The sequence below is a fragment of the Pezoporus wallicus genome, unplaced genomic scaffold (assembly GCF_028554395.1).
Source record: "Pezoporus wallicus isolate ANWC-B61680 ecotype Strahan unplaced genomic scaffold, APGP_CSIRO_Pwel_v1 contig_4722, whole genome shotgun sequence".
Lineage (NCBI taxonomy): Eukaryota > Metazoa > Chordata > Aves > Psittaciformes > Psittacidae > Pezoporus > Pezoporus wallicus.
The window spans coordinates 3,914,397-3,931,410 of NW_026641840.1; the positions used below are offsets into that span (position 1 = coordinate 3,914,397).

Below are 17,014 nucleotides of genomic sequence, written 5' to 3' on the forward strand. Positions count from 1 at the left end.
AATTTCCTCCTTATAGCCAATCTAAACTTCCCCTAAGTTTTAACCCATTCCCCCTTGTCCTATCACTACAGTCCCTAATGAAGAGTCCCTCCCCAGCATCCCTATAGGCCCCCTTCAGATACTGGAAGGCTGCTATGAGGTCTCCACACAGCCTTCTCTTCTCCAGGCTGAACAGCCCCAACTTCCTCAGCCTGTCTTCATATGGGAGGTGCTCCAGTCCCCTGATCATCCTCGTGACCCTCCTCTGGACTTGTTCCAACAGTTCCATGTCCTTTCAAGCACACTTTCATTAGGTCAGCTTTTTTTTTTTTTTGGGTGGTGATTCATCAAATCCTTTGTGTAGGATTCACTGCACTACATAAACATTACACTCCTCCTTAGCTACTTGAAAATGGCAGTCCCAACATGCCTTATGGTAACAATTTTCTTGGAAGCAGCAGTTTCTTACAGCACAATTGGAACTGCATTTGAAATACTTCTGTCTCTCCCACTGTCAGTCTTTATGAACATGCCAAAATAAACATAACCTTGTTCAACCATCATCCATGTTTCCCACCCCAGCAGGAAGAATTCCTGGAAATACTTTAGGACTCTATAGCATGGAAGCTGCTTCTGAGTTTGCCCAGCTCTCAGAGGTTATTACTAACATGCACTGTTTCCCAAGAAGTAACAGCATTGTACTTCTGTGGGTTTGCAAGTGTTTTGGTGAAGGCAATAAGCCAAGAGAGATTCTAGCACACAGCAATCCTAATTCATCTTAGTAAGTACTGTGATAAAGGCTTCTAGAAAGCTCCTAGTAGTATCAGTCATTGTGTAAGTTCCAGTCACTAAGAGTATCTAAAAACACCAGAAAACCTCACTATTGAAACACAGTCACAATTTAAATGTTCAAGAATGGTAAGCAATTGGCAGCTGGATCGTTTGCAAGCCACTTCCTTATCTACAGGATTGCCAGCAGTAATAAAGACTAGCTCTGTTTCTTTGGAAACATATTGCTCTCTAGAAGCTGAACTTTTAAACAGTTTAAACCACGTGTTCACAGCCATTCTTAAAAGGTTCAGAATTATGTAGGAGAGACAAAAGTTACATGAAATTCTGAGAAGCTAGATCTGCTTCTTCTTATAGAAAGGCAATCCAGCTTAACGTAGTTTTCATCAGCAGGAAATACCTCAAATAATGAAACTGGTAGTTATCTATTCTGCATACAAATTAAATCTGATGCAATACACTGCATAATGAGCAATCTGGGTAATATTTGAGGTTACAATTGGCATTCTTGACCAGGACAGGCTTGGTTCTGTGCTGAAATCCCTCTCCAACAGCATGCATGGTTATAAGAGGCTTCAAGTTGATGTTTTGTGCTCTGGAAAGCCATACTTCACCATTCCAGCTCAAACCAGAGGGCTGACTGCAACAGCAGAGCATACATGCTCTCAAACAACTGAACTGATTCTTCACGTTCTCACTGACAGTAGATACTATCTGCTCCTGCCTGGACGTGTTGTGCAGGGGATTAACTATCATTTTCACTAGCTTTTTCTTCTATGCATACAGAATACAAGCTCCTAAAATCCAGGTGTTCAGAAACACACCTTATACCAAGATCTAGAGCAGCCACCATGAATATCATTGACTGTTAGCAAACTAAAAACCACTGGGTTTATGTAATTTTTTGTTGTTGCTTGCTTGCTTATTTGGGGGTTTTTCTGTGTGTGGTTTATTCCAGAACTAGACAGTATCATTACGCAAATAGATATTACTTAGCAGTAATATCCACTGGCTTCTGAATTCCTGCATGAGGACGAACACACAGGGGACACCGATACTCGAAAACAGCAAACTGTCTGTTAACACCACCTTTGGTATGCCACTGTTGTTTTAACAGTAACACTGCTCAGCTGAACACCCTGAAGGTAATACTCATTACACAGTCATTTCTGATGTAGTAGTGATAGGACAAGGGGTAACAGGTTAAAACTTAAACAGGGGAAGTTTAGACTGGATATAAGGAGGAAATTCTTTCCTGTTAGGGTGGTGAGGCACTGGAATAGGTTGCACAGGGAGGTTGTGAATGCTCCATCCCTGGCAGTGTTCAAGACCAGGTTGGACGAGGCCTTGGGTGAGATGGTTTAGTGTGAGGTGTCCCTGCCCATGGCAGGGAGGTTGGAACGTGATGATCTTAAGGTCCTTTCCAACCCTAACTATTCTATGATTCTATGTACAAGAACAGTAACAGTTCCCTTGAGCTACGTTTAACAAAACCTGTTGAAACTGCTTGTTGTACACGTACTATCATAAACATGCACTATTATACTTCTGCCATCTTTTGGAATTGACAAGTTTCAGCAGATGTTGAGCAATGAGATAAGCTACAAGCAGATTCACGTTTAAAGCCTGCTGTTCGGAATGTGCAGCTGTAATTGCAGGCAATGAATACTCCCAGCAGAGAACTTCAGAAGGGTTATGTCCCAAGACTAAACAGAAATGAAAGAAAACAATTTTGATATCTGAAGTTAAAGGAGAAATAAATTGCTATGAAGCATTTCTAAGAAAAAGGTCTCTGTTTTTACCTTGAAATAAACATTTTTATTCCACAGTGTTTAATTAGCTTTATGGCCACCTTCTTGGAAATGAAATGTCAATCAAGTAAACAGTTCACATTTCCAAAACAAGCACCTTACCAGGATATATTTTAATGACTGTGCTAAACCTGGCAATTTTGCTATAATCATACTTCTCTTCTTCAGTCTACATAATAAATTACCCCGTACAATACAGCTTTTCCCTTCCTTCTCTTTGAGCACAACTGCTGTTCTCATGTTGGATTTTAACAATTTCACATGCTCAAAAGATATTCTCTTTAAAAAAAAATAAATTATCAGGTCACACAGCAACATGGTAATCGTGAAACTAGTAATAAAATTGTTGACATCCTTATAGACTACCATCCTGCTAAGTCAACAGCCTCTCTTGAAATTGTTAAGGATGGAGGACCAAACGTAGCTCCTGGCCAAGCTAGCGCAATTCTGTTGACTTCAAAAGGAATGCATTCACCCTGTCTAGATTTTCAAAAGGGACAATTTACCCTTTATCAGTGGATAAAAATGAATTTTCCAGACTACTAATGAATTTCTGTCTCATCCATGCTTTGAAATTTCGATACCATTCTAAAAGCTTTTTTCTCCTTTGAATCTTATCTTGTAAGCTCATTTTTTTTTCTTTCTCTAGAACAGCAGGAAGCTCTTTCCAGTTTTTAATAAAGATAAATGGAGCCCCCATGGTCTTTAATAATTGTAATGGAGCACTGTGGTACATTGATGAATTTCCGCAATCACCTGGTGTCATTACATCTTCTATAACAGGCAGAGATCCATATGAACAAGCTTCATAAATTCTATAGCATTCTGTATTTATTCCCACTGGGCACAATGTCAAATCACTTCGCAGCAAGGCATCTTGATAGTTTTTGAAACTTTCATTTGTTTCTTGAGGCTGCCACCTAGGAAGGTAAAGTGGTTGAAAATTAGTATTTTTCCCTACAGGCACTGCCATGAAAAGAGATATGCTTTCATTTCAATTATCTGTAAAACTGAAAATGCTGTCAACACGAGTTTCACATTGCACACACAATCAACTGGCTTTTACTTTTTGTCTAAACTATACGTAAAGAGTCTTCTAAAAGTTTTCTGAAAACGCCAGTCACTGTTAAAAATAGATTGTAACACTTTTAAGATATGGTCCTTTTAGGAAATTTTTTATACTTAGAAGTACAACAAGCAAATTGAAACACCCCTTTAAATCTGCATGACCCGGATGATGCATATGTCAATTTACTTCACATCACAGTTCAGAAACAGGCATAAAGGGAGACACTCAATGGACTTCTTAATGATCTTTTTTGTTTTCTCTGGACCTTAAGCACTGGAACTCAATTGAGGTTTGGGCTTCAAAAGTTAGAATGCAAAGCAAGCCATTAAGCTGAATCCATCTGCTTGAAGCACCTCAGAATATCTTTTATGTCACAGATACAATCCAGCTCCTGAGGTTCTTCATCAGGGTAGCTGAGGTCTTCCCAATGCTATCAAACATCTTACAGGTGTTGCCTGGCAAAATTAATACATACAATCAGAACCCTGATGCTGTTAGTCAAAAGATCTGTTCTACTTACTTGAAATGAGATCTGTGCTGTGCAGATTAAAGCCAGTCTCTTATATGGAATACAACAAAACACAGATATCTTTTTTGTTCTACTAAGATATTAACATACACAAGATACATCAGAATTCTTTCTTCTCCCATATTAATCAAATGTATGTAAGGAAAAAAAAATAGTATGGTCTTTGTACGTAGTATACATCAGGGATTTTTCTGTATCTTTAAAAATATGCTTTATGTACAAGATGGCAACAGAAAGGCTGTCGTGTTATGAAGACCTAAACAAAGAGTATTAGGAATGTCCTCTGTTTTAATTCTGACTGGTTACATTTATTTGTACTATTTTTTAACATTCAATAAAGGATTGGTAATAATGAACTAGGCAAAAAAAGTTTGAATATTTTCACCAAGTAAATCAAAGTCTTACTGTTCTCTGGCTGCAATCCAGCAAAGGTTGTCAAGCCCATCCTGCTGCAGAACTTCCATTAGCGTTTCCCTAGAAGAGTTCTTATAAACTGTTCCTAAGAAATTACATAAGTAAGATCTTGGATCATGTAGCATTGACCAGCTGGGTTCTACAACTGGAAAATTTCTGTAGCTGTAAAAACAACATATGCATTAGACAAGTGTATGTTTTATGTCAAAAAAAAACCATTTTACACCATTTCATCTTTACTGCAGCAGATTCTAAGACTAAAACAACCTATTTGTTCCCAATACACATCTATAAACACAGACACACAGGCAAGCCAGTGCAAGTTGTCTCCTGATAGTTTGTCTCTATTCCCTTTGCCCTCAGAGACTTTCCAAAATACTTATGTTTTCTTTTGACATCAGAGACATTATGTGTGCATGTTACAAAGCATCCTTGAGAAACATGCTTTTACAAAAGCATCTGTTCTTGGTACAACCTCTAGTTATAACTGAAATGGCCGGGTTAATGGTAACTATGGAGTTTAAGTGTCATCTACCTCAAACTCTGGACATGCTTAGTAACTGAAAATAACACTGGTATCCTCTCAAAGTAAAAATCTCACTTTGATCTGGGTGGACTTCATTAATCTAATCTTCTGGCTACAAAATAGCTGTCATACAAGCCATTTAACTTGTGGTTTTGTACTCAACAAAACCAATGTAAAGTCCTGGAATCCAATGTAAATTGTATGTCACCCTTCAAGACACCTTTTCACCACATCAGACATTTTTATTTTGACTGATTCTTTGAATCGTACTTCACTTATTTTGGTCAGCATGACAGTCAGTGAAACACTGCTGCAGCTGAGGGGCTAGCACTAACCTTTTAGAATCATAGAATAGAATCATAGAATAGTTAGGGTTAGAAAGGACCTTAAGATCATCACGTTCCAACCCCCCTGCCATGGGCAGGGACACCTCACACTAAACCATATCACCCAAGGCCTCGTCCAACCTGGCCTTGAACACCGCCAGGGATGGAGCATTCGCAACCTCCCTGGGCTACCCAGTCCAGTCTTTTCATCTTATATTACCAGAAGTAGCTAAACCACTATTAACTCATTAATACAGAATAAAAATGCATCTAACTGAACCAAACCTTTATATACGCCATATAGCTTAAGCAGTAAGCACATCAAAAATGTTTTTGTGAGTAAGCAGTTAAACCAGCTTATATGTGATACTGGAGTATAGTAATTCCAAATGGGAGCTATAAAATTTCCTATTGAGAGCAATAACAAGTGTTAAAAAAAAGTACCACCAGTACCATCCCTTTCCTAAACAAGCAGTAGCTGAAATTTAACTACATAAGTATCTTTTAAATCCCTGTGTCACTGGTATATAGTACATCAGCAGTTATGGTAAATGTCAACAACAGATCTATGAGAGAAAAAAATAATCAAACAGAAAACCTGGTTAACCAGACACAGGTTCATTTTTTTAAGCTCCCTAAATCCCAGCATTCTTTTCCTGTTATCAGTTTTATTGCTAAATGCAGTTCCAAAGATTCCAATGCCTGATTTAGAAAATCATTAACAGGCTCACATTCTACTGTTTCCTTACTATAATTGCTTTGAGTATCAGCAGCAACATTCATGAGTATTTTCCATACCTTATGCATAACAATTCTGTTTTGATCATAATTTGTGTCTAGAGCACTTACGTAGCTACTCCTAAAGGCCACTGGAAAATATCTTCTTCATTTACCAATGCATAATCGTATGTAATGAAGAGCAGATTTACAAATCCTCCGTTTCTTTTCAGATATGGTTGAATCCATTCATTGTTGCACTGCTCACTTCCAAGCAGCACAACTGCTACATGCTGTAGTTTGTGAGTCTGAATTAACGTTTGTGCGTAATGCAACCACTGAGTGGCGTAAGTGATCTTCGCTTTTTCTCTTCCATTCAGAACTAGCACAACATTTTCAGCTTCAACTGAGAAGTAGCCAGGAACTACAGATGGACCAGTGATGAAGCTGTGAAAAGCAAAATACAAACAGTAAACAACCTTATGACAAATCATTTACCTTAATGCTCTAAACACCCTTACTACACAGTCTGTACCCAAAGATCTTTTTTCCTTCAATAAAGTAAACCCAGTATACTGCAAAGTAACTGTGAAGCTGTAACCAAAATAAGCAAACCAGTGTTTGGTTCAGCTCCTGTTTTTCAGTAACTGAGATGTTAACAGACTATTTATTGACTGAACTCAAAGGATCAGTGATTGCAGCTTGGGAAGAGTAGAGGAAAACAAAATAACAGTAACACCCCCCCAACCCCCCCCATGAGCCAATTAAGTGTTAAGTTTTCCAAGTCTGCTGCATTACTATTGTTTCTCAGCTACCAGCAAGGCTTAATTCAGAATGAGTTTTAATGGATTTAAAATGAGCATGAGTTTTAACTCATGAAGCACCAAGACTGACAGTTTCAGGTCAAGCGTGCTTAGTGAGGAAAACAAAATTCACAGCAAAAGCTGTAAAAACTATTCCAATGAGGTTATCTGAAGCAGACAGATGTCAGGCAAGCACTATTCTAAACATGAGTTAAACTAATATGCTGCTGTCTTGGGGGGAGCGGCATATTTTGGAGCCAAGAGTTTAACAGACATAAGAACAGACAATGAGAAAAGATTTGTTAAGAGAGAACATCTTGAGCATCAAAATGCCCAAAAGAGTGAATCATGTACGTAGTCAATCCAGTGATTGCCTTGAAAGAGAGACCTGGGGGAGAAGTGTTTCATCTATGGACACAGTGTTGTGAGGCTTATCAACTTTACAGGAATAACCAGAGGTACAGGTGGGGAAGCAGTGACCTGTGTGCAGGAAAATACGAACTTTTACAGTGCAAAAAAGTTGGGAAAAAAGAAAAGTATGGAAATCCCATACTCCAATAAACCACAGGGCTAGGCTGCACTATTAACTCCCAGTCAGAACACAACTGAGAAATGCAAAGAGAGATTACAAAAGCTACAAAATTAAGGCAGTAGTTCTAAGAGATTTGCACTACTCACATGAAGGTTAGCTCAAGGATGCTATGGGAAGAGTACACTTTTGGACTCAATAAATCACTTTTTTCCTGTCAAGTCCTTGTTTTTCCTTACTAGTCTTAGAACCCATATGACAAGATGCTATTTCAGACTGGGTCACAAAGACTTAACTCCAAAGGTGTTGAACAGCTATTCTGCAACAGGAGCATGATTAAGCTTAACACTGCAGCAGGAGGGAATGTACCAAATACAACCAGCACAGTGATACTCCATATGAAACAAAGGAATTAAAAATGAGAAAAATTGAGAAAAAAGTCCCTCTGACAGGAGTAGCCCAAGTAAGAAGCAGCTTGCAAGGAGCTCGTAGGCTGTTCAAAACCACTGTGTAAGCAGCTCGGGTATGCTGTGTGCCTCAATGCCAAAAGGGAACAATACAGACCTCCAAAACGCATATGGCTTAATAGAAAAGTTAGGGAAGCTGTCAAAGGCCAAAGGTCAACATTGAAAACGACTAAAAGCTTGCCCAAACAAGGACATCAAACCTCACAAAATACTGCTCATGAAATGCAAAGAGAAAATTAATGCTAAAAGCAATTTGAAAAGCACCTTGCAAAAAGATGCTTCGGTTAAAAGTAAAGGTTCTTGAAACACATGAAAACCAAAATAGATTAAAAATATACCAAAAAGACAACTACAGAACTGGAGGAACAACAGTTTAAAATGGGATGACAAGGCTATAGCAGAAAAAATTCCTGTACCTAACTCATTCTTTTCAGCAAGAAATATAAGGTAAAAGATCACAAATATTCTCTCAAATGAAGGATTTGGACCTGGATGGCATTCACTTGGGAATTCTTAAGGAATTCAAACATGGGATTGCAGAACCTCTGGCAAAGGTGTGCAGCTGTCATTATAAAGAGCCACTATGCCTTATAAGAAGGGGTCCACCAGTGTCATTCACATCTACAAAACAACTGGAGGACTCTGGAGCAGACCAGTCTGTATAAATTCCCTCTTTGGAAGAGTGTAATAAATAGCAAGATCACTGTATCTTATCAAAAGGTAAAATCACTGATCACATACATGAAGAAGCTGATAATTTTAGCATTTTTTAGGCAACTTCTTTGGTAAAAACTTGAAGCCATCAAAATCTATATAAAATGTGTACTCCCTATCATAAATATACAAAATGGGCTTTTTCATGCACCTGTGTTCAAGTGATATTTTGGCATTGTGTCTTTAGATTTGACATTCTTTAAGAACATTCATGAGAACTCTATGTTTTAACAATCATTGCTTGCTACAAAACACTGCACAGCAGCACATATTCTCCAAATGTCACCTAAGCTAGTTCCCTCTAGCCTCATCTAGTAATCAACTGGAGATAAATTACCTCAGCCGGGCATTAAAGAAATCAACAATTCTGTAATATCTTATAACCAGAGAGCAGAAAAAATCATGTACTAATTATTCCTGACCAAAAAAACCCCAAACATTTCCCATTTGAGTAAAAAGTAGAACAATTTAATTTCAAAATCCTAATAATTTAAGTAACAGTTATATTTGTGTATTTTCTATGCTTTACACGACAAGTTCCTACTAACCTGTCAAATTATAACCTCTGTTATGTCAGTACCAAACTTAAACTCTGTATTTTTATAGGATCTGCATACAAGTTGAAGTTAAAATAAAAACTCTATTATCCCTGGTTCCTCTAAACACAACAAGAAGATATTTAAATGCTAGTATGGAAGTCTTCCTTTGAGAGATGCATACCCTAAGGAATGATGGGAGGCTATTTTTCACCTGAAACAAGCACACCAGACAGAAAATAACCATAATCAGTCAAGTGACAGACTCATTAAGTGCAGCAAATTACTTTCATTTTATAAACAAGAAAGGCAAGGACTTGGAAAAAATTCTCACATCCATACCAAGAAGACAATCTATCTGACAGTGCCATTGATTTCTAAAGCTTCTAAAATTTTACTTCTGGAAACAAGAGTCTCTTCCCACCAAGATAACACTACAGGGCAAGTCTCCATTCAAAGAAAGTATTGTACCTTTTCTTCAAAAAAAAGAACCCTTTCAATTCACAATCATGTATTTACTTCAAACATTATCTGCGAATTTCAACTATAACCCTGTCTTACTGTGCGATGAATAACAGCCTTTCTGAATCAACAGTTAAGCACATCATTTATTCTTTAAAAGAAAGCTTTTTTAACAAGTGGATCCTGGTAAAATTGACTAAATGCTATAGGAGAGCTACTACTGCAGACTGTAAAAAAAAAAAAAACAAATCCTTCAGTTTTTACTGTATCCTTACAGAAAGCCTTAAAAATGATATTAAATATGACCTCAAAGTTCTATACTGTTCATTAAATATAAAACGTTTGACAATTGTCTTAAGACATGTATGATCACAGATCAAACCCCATTTTTAAAACAAGCACTGCTTCAAGTGTAATCTTTGTAAATCAAGCAGTTAACCAGATGCTCACAGGATGCTTTTTGTTATAAGCAGAAACAAGCTAGGGACCAGGTTAGGAAAGCTAAGGCCCAGTTAGAATTAAACTTGGCTAGGGGTATTAAGGATAACAGGAGGGGATTCTACAGGTACATAGCAAATAAAGGACAGACTAGGGACAACATAGGCCCCGTCAGGAAGCTATTGGGAGAACTGGCTACCCTGGGTTTGGAGAAGGCTGAGGTTCTCAATGACTTCTTTGCCTCGGTCTTCACTGGCAAAAGCTCTGACCACACGACTCAAGTCTTGGAAGGCAGATGCAGGGACTGTGAGAATGAGGACCCTAGGCTCACTGTAGGAGAGGATCTGGCTCGAGACCATCTTAAGAATCTGAACATACCATGGGACCTCATGAAGTCCATCCACAGGTCCTGAAGGAGCTGGTGAATGAAGTTGCTAGGCCACTGTCCATCATATTTGAAAAATCATGGCAGTCAGGTGAAGTTCCCAACGACTGGAAAAAGGGAAATATAACCCCCATTGTCAAGAAGGGGAAAACGGATGACCAAGGGAATTACAGACCAGTCAGTCTCACCTCTGTGCCTGGCAAAATCTTGGAGTAGATTCTCCTGAAGGCATGCTAAGGCACATGAAAAACAACAAGGTGCTTGGTGACAGCCAGCATGGCGTCACTAAGGGGAAATCCTGCCTGACCAATTTGCTGGCCTTCTATGATGGGGCTATGGAACTGATGGACAGGGGTAGAGCAGCTGATGTCATCTACCTGGACTTGTGCAAAGAGTTCCAACACTGTCCCACGTAACATCCTTGTCTCTAAATTGTAGAGACATCAATTTGATGGATGGACCACTCGGTGGACAAAGAAGTGGCTGGATGGCCGCACACAAAGAGTTGTGGTCAATGGCTCAATGTCCAGCTGGAGACCAGTAACGAGTGGTGTCCCTCAGGGATCGGTTTTGGGACCGGTCTTGTTCAACATCTTTGTCGCTGACATGGACAGTGGGATTGAGTGCGCCCTCAGCAAGTTTGCCGATGACACCAAGCTGTGTGGTTCGGTTGATACACTGGAGGGAAGGAATGCCATCCAGAGGACCTTGGCACACTTGTGAGGTGGGCTGATGCCAACCTAATGAAGTTTAACCATGACAAGAGCAAGGTCCTACACCTGGGTGTAGGAGGTGATCCTGCCCCTCTACTCTGCTCTTGTGAGACCTCACCTGGAATATTGTGTGCAGTTCTGGTGTCCTCAACATAAAAAGGACATGGAACTGTTGGAACAAATCCAGAGTGCCACGAGGATGATCAGGGGACTGGAGCACCTCCCATATGAAGACAGGCTGAGAAAGTTGGGGCTGTTCAGCCTGGAGAACAGAAGCTGCATGGAGACCTCATAGCAGCCTTCCAGTATCTGAAGGGGGCCTACAAGGATTCTGGAGAGAGACTCTTCATTAGGGACTGTAGTGAGAGGACAAGGGGTAATGGGTTAAAACTTAAACAGAGGAAGTTCAGGTTGGATATAAGGAAGACGTTCTTTACTGTAAGGGTGGTAAGGCACTGGAATGGGTTGCCCAGAGAAGCTGTGACTGCTCCATCCCTGCCGGTGTTCAAGGCCAGGCTGGACAGAGCCTTGGGTGGCCCTGTTTAGTGTGAGGCGTCCCTGCCCATGACAGTGGGGTTGGAAGAGGATGATCTTAAGGTCCTTTCCAACCCTAACTACTCTATGATTCTATGAAATCATGGTTTTGATACAGTCCTATTTACGAATGAATGAGTGTAGTCCCTTTTCCCAGAGTAGACAAAAAAACTAATAGCAGGAGACATTTTTTTGCCTCGCAACTCCATGCTTCTTTCAGTCAGCTATGAGCTGCAAACCCCATTTCTTCAACTTTTCCTAGGGTTGTTTTTCCTATCCTCCCAAGGTCCCTTGGCTGCCCTCCCTCTCAGCATTGGTAAGTCCTTCCACATTTTTTCATAGAACAGATGAAACTGCTCCATAGTTTTCTATTTGTTAATAGTTACAAGTTTTGGGCTATAATTTGCTGGTTCTATCAAGTATGTCTTTCCATGAATAAACATAACCAGTTTCTGTGCTAACTTTGAATCAGAAATCATGTGCATATTCCACAGATATCAAAACATGACAAACATAAAGTATTTGCAACTAAGAACTGTTTGGGTTGGAAAGGACCTTAAGATCATCTAGTCACAACCCCCCTGCTACGGGCAGAGACACCTTCCACTAGACCAGGTTGCTCGAGGCACCTGTCCAACTTGGCCTTGAACACTGCCAGGGATGGGGCATTCACAACTTCCTTGGGAAACCTGTTCCAGTTCCTAAACTAACTGCAACTTTTGAGACAAACAAAATAATGCACCTGTGCATCTTATTATTATCTTCTTCAACTTTCCAATACACCATTTGTTAAAGGTAACACAACTAAAGTCAACATCATGCAACTAGTACCTGAAATATGTTTTTCCTGCTTTTTGGCTTCCTTCTCTCCATTGTGCAGTCACCTCAGGTGGCTCAAGGTGCCCTCCAAAAATATGTTGCCACAGGTAAAGACCTACATAAATGAACACAGGACTGAAAATTTCAGTGCACAGATCTTGCCTACTCTATACTCTTAGCGAATAAAATATTTATGGGAAATTAAAAAGCATAACAACATGAGAACATGGGAAAGAAATGACAAAGCTTCTCATATATGTCATATTCCATATGACTTTGAATTAGTGCAGATGAATTTTTCACACACTGGGGCCTTTAAAAAGATTTTTGGGCTGTCAAAGTATCAACAGGTAAGGATACACCACTCTACCACTTCTCTAAGCTTATCTTTCCAGTACACATACCAGCTAAAAATGAGGAAATATTAATCAGCACTTCAAGGACATACTTCTCTTAGGCTTTTCTGAAACACATCAAATTTTTGTGAAGGAATGCATCACCACATAGTATACCAATGTATTCTACAATTACCTCCAAGTAAAGTTCAAATGAACCTGGAAACTTTACATGTTCAAAAAAGGCTAAATAAGAACAATATGTCTTCAGTAGTAGTTAAAGAGCTTGAGAGGATCTTGGCCCCCAGTCTATATAGAAGGGAAACTCAGTGTCTTCTACAACTGAATAATTCAAAGTTCAGCAGCAGTAGTAGTACTGCAATACAGAAACCGCCTTATTCCTCAGTGTGCGATGCTTTATTGCACAAAGCTGAAGTGTGACAAAAATATATATTCTGGTTTAGCCAAGTAAGAGGTCTGTCCTTGTCTTGTAAGCTAGGTTCTATGAAAAAAGTAACTGTTTCTCTACCATTTGAGCAATTTTCTTTGACAGATCTGAAAAACAGCCTTGAACTGGTGCAAAGAAACTGGAGTCTAACTACTCATATATATTGGTATTAATGTATATTTGAGTTACATCTACCAGTTCCTTAACACTCTTCATGTATAGCTATCTGTATTATTTAGTCATATAGGCAAATTTCAGACAAAAAAAAAGGTAAAGTTCTGTAACAGGAAGTGGTTCATAGACACTGATTACTTTTGCTTACCAATTGCTGCTTTGCCCCAGATCTGTACTCTAAGGCTCATTTGTTCTAAGTGAGGTCTTGCATTTTTTATCATCTTAAGATTAGCTTCATATCTCTGCTGAGAAGCAACCAGCTCACTCTTCTCGTCCCCTTCCCACGGATTCCACTCTTCATTTCCCAAGGCAACATGATCTAACAAACCCAAAAGCGTAATTAACATAAAAGAACAACCTGATAAGTTCAGCAAACGGACGGACTCTCTCCAGCTCATGATATTAAGCAGCCCCTGACAAGCCTCCAGCCGCCCCGGGCCGGGCGCTCTCCCTCCGCCAGCCCGCGGCCCGGTGCCTCGCAAAGCACCGGAGAAATGGCCGCCGCCAGCGCGGCCCGGTGATGGGGCTCAGCCCCGGCCCCGTCTCCCTCAGGGGTTGCCCCCCGGCGCTCCCGAGCAGAAGCGCTGGCAGACGACGCGCTGCCCTCGGCCGGGCCCGTGCTCTCCGGGCCGGGGACACGACGCGGGGAGGCCCCTCCGCTCCCTCACGCCCGGGGCGCCAAGGCCTTTCTGGCGCAGGCAGTGGCTGACAAACCGCGTCGGCCCCCGCGCACACCCGCAGCAGCTCCGCCGGTGGCAGCCAGGCCGCTCGCCCGCGGCAGGGCGGCTCGGAGCGGCCCCACCGCCGCTCTCACCTCGCGGGCCGCGGTGATCCCGGTGCGCCGGACGGGAAGCGACCGGGCGCCGGGGCCGGAGGAAGACGGTGTAGGCCGCGTAGAGCGAGAAGAGGACGTAAGCGGCTACCAGGGCAGAGCACAGCCGCTTGCGAGCGCCCCGCATCCCGCCCGGAGCGGGGCGCGGTGAGGCGACGGCGGCGGGAGCCGCGCCCTCTGGTGCGGGCGGGAGGAGCCTGCACCTGCAGCCCAGGGCCTCGTCCGCTGCTGAGGAGGTTTAGGGTCTCCCGCAGCATGGCCTGCCTCTGTCCCACAGCCCTCCCGGGCATCGCCGTTACAGCCTGCGGGGGACCGCGAGCGCGCTGAAGACACTGGTTCCTGTGCAGCCCGGAGCCGAGAGATGACTACTTTGAGGTACTTCTCCTGTGAAGACGGGCTGAGAGATTTGGGGCTGTTCAGCCTGGAGAAGAGAAGGCTCCTGTGAGACCTTAGAGCAGTCCTCCTATACCTTTGACCTCTGCGCAAACAAGGTAATAATGTCTCCCAGATTTGAGGAAGCAGAGGTGTCCTACAGTGTGTAAGAGGGTGAAAAGCCCAACAACAGCAGCTAACGACACTTAAAAGAATTCTGAGCCCAGGTCTGGTAAATCAAAAGCTTGGATTTTTTCTTAGCTGTGAGACAGGCTTGCTGTATGATCTTGTGGCAGATTATCTTGTCTCAGGGTGCTCCAGCTGACTCCTTATAAAATGTTCATAACTGAACTTCTGGGAGTATTATGAATCCAAGTTGATATAAAATAGCTGAAGTTTTCTTTGAACGACTGGTACTCAATAAAGACAGGAAGAGTTGTAACAAAAACGAATCTATTTAATAACAAGGGCTTTAAGCAGTAAACAAACATCAAAAATTCTTTCCAAGGCATCATAAGTTGGGAGATACAGGGGAAAGCTGTATCATCTGGTTCAATAACTGTGTTTAGAAGTAGGAAAAAGAACAAAAAAAAATACAGAAGTGTCAAGTACGTTCAACGAATCCTATTCTGTTCAAGTATTCATTCCAACTAAGAAAAAATAACCTGGAGTTTCAAAATTAAGATTATGAGCGTGTTTGGAAGCCTAAGTCAAGATATATTCTGCTCTACATCAGGTAGAGCAGAGTAAGCAGCTATAGAAGTAAGCTTTTTTTATTTTTCCCTTTGTAAAAAGTATTTTTTTTTCTGTACAAATTATGATAACAACAACACTCCCTGATACTTGTTTTTACTAGTTATGACTGCCTTTAATAAATTATTCTTTGGTCTCTGTTGCACCCTTCTAACAAAACCGGTTGTTAAATTCTGGGTATGATTTGTCTTAGTCTCTGCTCACTGATCATTGGACTGGAATCGGTTGACAGATATCACTGAGAAGTTCTAAAAAACCTGAATTGATGTCATAGTTTAAGCCCAGCGGGTAACTCAGAACCACATAGCCACTCGCTCACTTTCCCCCACCCTTTTTCCTCCCAGCTCCCGCAGGGATGGGGAGGAGAATCAAAAGATGTAAATCTCACGGGTTGAGATAAGAACAGTCCGGTAACTAAGGTATAACACAAAACTATTACTGCTACCACCAATAATAGCAACAATGATACGGGAAATAGCAAGGGGAGAGAATGTAAAATTAAAAGAGGAAAAGGAAACAATAAACACAAGTGATGCACAATGCAATTGCTTACCACCTGCCAAACGATACCCAGCCCTACCCAAGCAGGGTCTTCTGCGTAACTCCCCCCAGTTTATATACTGGGCATGATGTGCTGTGGTAGGGAATACCCCTTTGGCTGGTTTGGATCAGGTGTCCTGTGTCAGCTTCCTCCCATTTTCCTGTGCCTCTCCTCACTAGCAGAGCATGAGACTGAAAAGTCCTTGATTGAAGTAAACATTACTTAGCAACAACTGAAAACATCAATGTATTACCCGCATTGTTCCCAGACTAAAATTGAAAACACAGCACTGCACCAGCTGCAAAGAAGGAGAAAAATAACTGTTACAGCAGAACCCAGGATAATTGACCAACATGTAACATATGTAGACCTGAGCAAGGTTTTAGAGCATCGTCAGTAATGAAAGAAAGGATCAGTTAGACATCTAACCAGAACGTGGAGCAAAGTTGTTGCCAGAATCACTGCAGAAAGGTTTTGAGGTATAATTACTGCTCTATTAGTCCTGTTTTCACTGATTAAGAAGTTTGCAGGGTTTTCTACTCCCATCTGCAGAATATAGTAGGCAGCTGCTCTTACAATTTTTATGTTTCAAAGCCCAAGCCTCCTGTGAGTCTGCACGGTAAAAGGCTGAATGAAAGGGAGAAGTCTGCAGGGACAATTAAAGATATGAAGCCACAGAGAGGCCTCTCTGCTGGCTGCAGATCACTGTGTCTGTTCCTGGGTTTGGCAGAGGTTCTCTCCTGGATGAGAGAGATAGTTCTCTTGTGATGAGAGAGGTGATGGACTCTGGTGCTCATTACTGCTCAATTAATAGAAATACTTCTTTATTCTGTTGGCTTCCTTCTCTCTGGTTCATGCAAGTACATCCTGACATCATCCTTCAGACAGAATCAGTCTTGGGTTAACTAAAGTAGTTTACCTGCAGCTAATTACGGTGGCTAAGCATTCACCTCAGCTGGGTGATAGCTTAAGGCAGAGACATGATGGTAAGGAACTGCT

At 41.2% G+C, this 17,014-nt stretch overlaps 1 protein-coding gene across 1 annotated transcript; it reads right to left on the reverse strand.

Annotated features, from left to right (window-relative positions):
* Window positions 1–2,485: 2,485 nt before the first annotated feature.
* RXYLT1 (ribitol xylosyltransferase 1) lies at window positions 2,486–14,595 on the reverse strand. The gene is made up of 6 exons (XM_057425569.1): window positions 14,332–14,595; window positions 13,666–13,836; window positions 12,573–12,675; window positions 6,293–6,607; window positions 4,583–4,753; window positions 2,486–3,499 (listed from the first exon to the last, which is right to left on the reverse strand). Exons 1-6 carry the CDS (start codon window positions 14,474–14,476, stop codon window positions 3,082–3,084), a joined length of 1,323 nt encoding a protein of 440 aa, XP_057281552.1. The 5' UTR covers window positions 14,477–14,595; the 3' UTR covers window positions 2,486–3,081.
* Between the last annotated feature and the right edge of the window lie 2,419 nt (window positions 14,596–17,014).